The sequence below is a fragment of the Lontra canadensis genome, unplaced genomic scaffold (assembly GCF_010015895.1).
Source record: "Lontra canadensis isolate GAN:19392208 unplaced genomic scaffold, GSC_riverotter_1.0 scaffold96, whole genome shotgun sequence".
Classification (NCBI taxonomy): Eukaryota; Metazoa; Chordata; class Mammalia; order Carnivora; family Mustelidae; genus Lontra; species Lontra canadensis.
This window is the reverse complement of record NW_022631090.1, coordinates 11,542-15,611: the sequence shown is the minus strand read 5'-3', so window position 1 is coordinate 15,611 and position 4,070 is coordinate 11,542. Positions and strand designations below refer to the sequence as shown.

At 46.5% G+C, this 4,070-nt stretch overlaps 2 protein-coding genes across 2 annotated transcripts; both read left to right on the top strand.

Annotated features, from left to right (window-relative positions):
• The first annotated feature begins 1,915 nt into the window (after positions 1-1,915).
• Positions 1,916-2,708, top strand: LOC116854896 (transcription elongation factor A protein-like 4). The gene is made up of 3 exons (XM_032837139.1): positions 1,916-2,353; positions 2,480-2,650; positions 2,700-2,708. The coding sequence occupies exons 1-3, from the start codon at positions 2,078-2,080 to the stop codon at positions 2,706-2,708; spliced, it is 456 nt and encodes a 151-aa protein (XP_032693030.1). The 5' UTR covers positions 1,916-2,077.
• An 11-nt stretch (positions 2,709-2,719) lies between these two features.
• On the top strand, positions 2,720-3,515 carry LOC116854886 (transcription elongation factor A protein-like 4). Its single transcript, XM_032837125.1, has one exon. It carries the CDS (start codon positions 2,735-2,737, stop codon positions 3,314-3,316), a length of 582 nt encoding a protein of 193 aa, XP_032693016.1. The 5' UTR covers positions 2,720-2,734; the 3' UTR covers positions 3,317-3,515.
• Positions 3,516-4,070: the final 555 nt, after the last annotated feature.

The window sequence follows — 4,070 nt, the reverse complement described above, 5'->3', positions numbered from 1 at the left end:
GAATCCAAAGTGACAGGAAGATAGACCGCGGGGGGGAGGGGCCGGCTCCCGGCAAGCGGTGGAGCAAGGGAGCAAAATATCAGGACTTTTAAAAGTCTGTTCCACTCAGGGACATCGCTCCAGAGGCTAAACCGGGGTGAAGTCCACGCAGGGTCAGCGTGGCCTCAGGTCCCACAGGGTCACAGAAGGATCGGGGGTGTCTGAGTGTCGCAGAGCTTGCAGGTATTAGAATGGGGAAGCCGGCTACAGAGACAGAGATGAGGAGTGAGCTCTCAGCTTGAGGTTACCTTGAACCGGTCGCAGGCCCGGTCAGCTCGGAGCGCAGCCAGAGGCCAGGGTGATGGGAGTAATTGGGCGCTGTTCTCTGAGGGCACACTGAGGAGTGGGGCCCCGGGCTCTCGGCTCCTCTGAGCCAGAGACTGGGAGGCCGCCATCTTCATTCCTGTCCTCCAGAGCTCTACGGAAAGCGCTCAGGGAACAAAAGTTCCCGAAAGCAAACCCGAGCAGATTACTCAGCCTGGCCCCTGGTAAGTAGGAGCAATTCCGCCTGGGGCAAAGACACTTGAGAATCACTACAACAGGCTCCTCCCCCAGAAGATCAACAAGAAACCCAGCCAGGACCAAGTTCACCTACCAAGGAGTGCAGTTTCAATACCAAGGAGAGCAGCGGAATTCCAGAGGAGGAGAAAGCAAAGCACGGAACTCATGGCTTTCTCCCCATGACTCTTTAGCATTGCAGTTAATTTAATTTTATTTTCTTTTTCAATTTTTTTTTCTCTTCTTCTGCTAAATTTTTTTAACTTTTACCCTTTTCTTTTTTAACATTTTTTTTAACTAGTTTATATAATATATATATTTTTTTCCTTTTTATATTTTTTCTTTATTCGTTTTCTTTTTAATTGTTTCGTTTTTTTTCTTTCTGAACCTCTTTTTATCCCCTTTCTCTCCCCTCACGATTTGGGATCTCTTCTGATTTGGTGAAAGCATATTTTCCTGGGGTTGTTGGCACCCTTTTAGTATTTTACTTGCTCCTTCATATACTCTTATCTGGACAAAATGACAAGGCGGAAAAATTCACCACAAAAAAAAGAACAAGAGGCAGTACCGAAGGCTAGGGACCTAATCAATACAGACATTGGTAATATGTCAGATCTAGAGTTCAGAATGACGATTCTCAAGGTTCTAGCCGGGCTCAGAAAAGGCATGGAAGATATTAGAGAAACCCTCTCTGGAGAGATAAAAGCCCTTTCTGGAGAAATAAAAGAACTAAAATCTAATCAAGTTGAAATAAAAAAAGCTATTAATGAGGTGCAATCAAAAATGGAGGCTCTCACTGCTAGGATAAATGAGGCAGAAGAAAGAATTAGCGATATAGAAGACCAAATGACAGAGAATAAAGAAGCTGAGCAAAAGAGGGACAAACAGCTACTGGACCACGAGGGGAGACTTCGAGAGATAAGTGACACCATAAGATGAAACAACATTAGAATAATTGGGATTCCAGAAGAAGAAGAAAGAGAGAGGGGAGCAGAACGTATATTGGGGGGAATTATTGGAGAGAATTTCCCCAATATGGCATAGGGAACAAGCATCAAAATCCAGGAGTTTCAGAGAACCCCCCTCAAAATCAATAAGAATAGGTCCACACCTCATCACCTAATAGTAAAATTTACAAGTCTTAGTGACAAAGAGAAAATCCTGAAAGCAGCCCGGGAAAAGAAGTCTGTAACATACAATGGTAAAAATATTAGATTGGCAGCAGACTTATCCACAGAGACCTGGCAGGCCAGAATGAGCTGGCATGATATATTCAGAGCACTAAACGAGAAAAACATGCAGCCAAGAATACTATATCCAGCTAGGCTATCATTGAAAATAGAAGGAGAGATTAAAAGCTTCCAGGACAGCCCGCCCTCTTCCCCTGCAGTCAGATCCGGAGCGGTCTGCAAGCTCCTAATTGTTGCTCCAGGTTCTTTGAGGTCTGCGCGTTCGTTCTCAGCACTCTGCAAGGCTAGAAAAGGAGGAGGAATCTGTTCAGAATCCCTGCAGGACAGGAGAAGGAGGGGGAAATCTCAACATGGAAAAACTCTGCAGTGAAAATGATGGAATGACTGAGAACGAAGAAAAGATGGAATACAAAGAACAGTCACAGGATGCGGGAAAGCCGGAAGTAGCCTGTACTATGGAAAACAAGGAAAAGTTAGAAAAAGAGACAATGACAGAAGATGAGGAAATACTAAAGGATAAAGAAAAGCCAGAGAGTATGACAAAGCCAAAAGATGGAAACCCGGAGAGCGAGGGAGAGCGGGAGAGCGAGGAAGAGCCGGAGAGCGAGGCAGAGCTGGTGATGGAGGCAGTGCCCGTGAGCGAGGGAAAGCCGGAGAGCGAGACAGTGCCGGTGAGCGAGGGCAAGCCGGAGACGGAGGCATTGCCAGTGATGGAGGCAATGCCAGTGAGCGAGGGAAAGCCGGAGAGGGAGGCAATGCGGGTGAGCGAGGGAAAGCCGGAGAGCGAGGCAGAGCCGGTGATGGAGGCAATGGCGGTGAGCGAGGGAAAGCCGGAGAGGGAGGCTATGCCGGTGAGCGAGGGGAAGCCGGGGAGCGAGGCAGTGCGGGAGAGCGAGGCAGTGCGGGTGATGGAGACAATGCCGGTGAGCGAGGGAAAGCCGGAGAGCGAGACAATGCCCGTGATGGAGGCAGTGCCGGTGAGTGAGGCAGTGCCGGTGAGCGAGGCAATGCCGGTGAGCGAGGCAATGCCGGTGAGCGAGGCAATGCCGGAGAGGGAGAGAAAGCCAGAGAGCAAGGCAATGCCGGTGAGCAAGGGAAAGCCAGAAAGCAAGGGAAAGCCAGAAAGCGAGGGAAAGCCAGTAATCGAGGCAAAGCCAGTGAATGAGGGAAAGCCAGAAGAAGGAGGAAAACCAGTGGGTGAGGGAAAGCCAAAAGAAGAAGGAAAACCAGTGAATGAGGGAAAGCCAGTGAATGAGGAGAAGCCAAAAGAAGAAAAGCCAGCCATCGAACCAAGGGTTGCAGGAAAGTGCCCAGCTGCGGATGATGTACCCAGGAAGGCTAAAAGAAAAACCAACAAGTGGCTGGCTCAGTGTCTCAAGGAATATAAGGAGGCCATACACGATATGCATTTGAGCAATGAGGAGATGATAAGAGAATTTGATGAGATGGCCCGGGTAGAGGATGAGGTGAAGAAAACCAGACAGAAATTGGGGGGATTTATGTGGATGCAAAAGTTTACAGGACCCCTTCCACCCGAGGGGCCCAAGGGAACTCAGGGGTGGATGCAGGGCCCCACAGAGGGGCTTTGAAGACATTCCTTTTGTGTAGTGCCCCTGGCAGGCATTTGCCTAGGCCTTGTGCTTTAACCTTATACTAATACTTGCTTTAGCTATCACTCTTGTACCTAACTGCAGCCTTCAATGTTTCAGTAGCAGATTTTTGTCCATTGCATGGAAAAATGTTCATGGCATATTGTAAAATTAAAAAGAAAAAAGTTTGTTGAACCATAAAAAAAAAAAAAAAGCTTCCAGGACAAACAAAAACTGAAAGAATTTGCAAACAAACCAGCTTTACAGGAAATATTGAAAGGGGTCCTCTAAGCAAAGAGAGACCCTAAAAGTAGTAGATCAGAAAGGAACAGAGACAATATACAATAACAGTCACCTTACAGGCAATACAATGGCACTAAATTCATATCTCTCAATAGTTACCCTGAATGTTAATGGGCTAAATGCCCCAATCAAAAGACACAGGGTATCAGAATGGTTAAAAAAACAAAACCCATCTATATGTTGCCTACAAGAAACTCATTTTAAACCCGAAGACACCTCCAGATTTAAAGTGAGGGGGTGGAAAACAATTTACCATGCTAATGGACATCAGAAGAAAGCAGGAGTGGCAATCCTTATATCAGATCAATTAGATTTTAAGCCAAAGACTATAATAAGAGATGAGGAAGGACACTATATCATACTCAAAGGATCTGTCCAACAAGAAGATCTAACAATCTTAAATATCTATGCCCCTAACGTGGGAGCAGCCAACTATATAAACCAATTAATA

What these genes read in the sequence shown, in the direction of transcription:
- LOC116854896 (XM_032837139.1), top strand. Translation starts at nt 2,078, where the DNA reads ATGGAAAAACTCTGCAGTGAAAATGATGGAATGACTGAGAACGAAGAA. An exon ending in AGGCAGAGCTGGTGATGGAG is followed by an intron (nt 2,354 to 2,479) that starts GCAGTGCCCGTG and finishes CCGGAGAGGGAG; the next exon opens with GCAATGCGGGTGAGCGAGGG.
- LOC116854886 (XM_032837125.1), top strand. Translation starts at nt 2,735, where the DNA reads ATGCCGGTGAGCGAGGCAATGCCGGTGAGCGAGGCAATGCCGGAGAGG.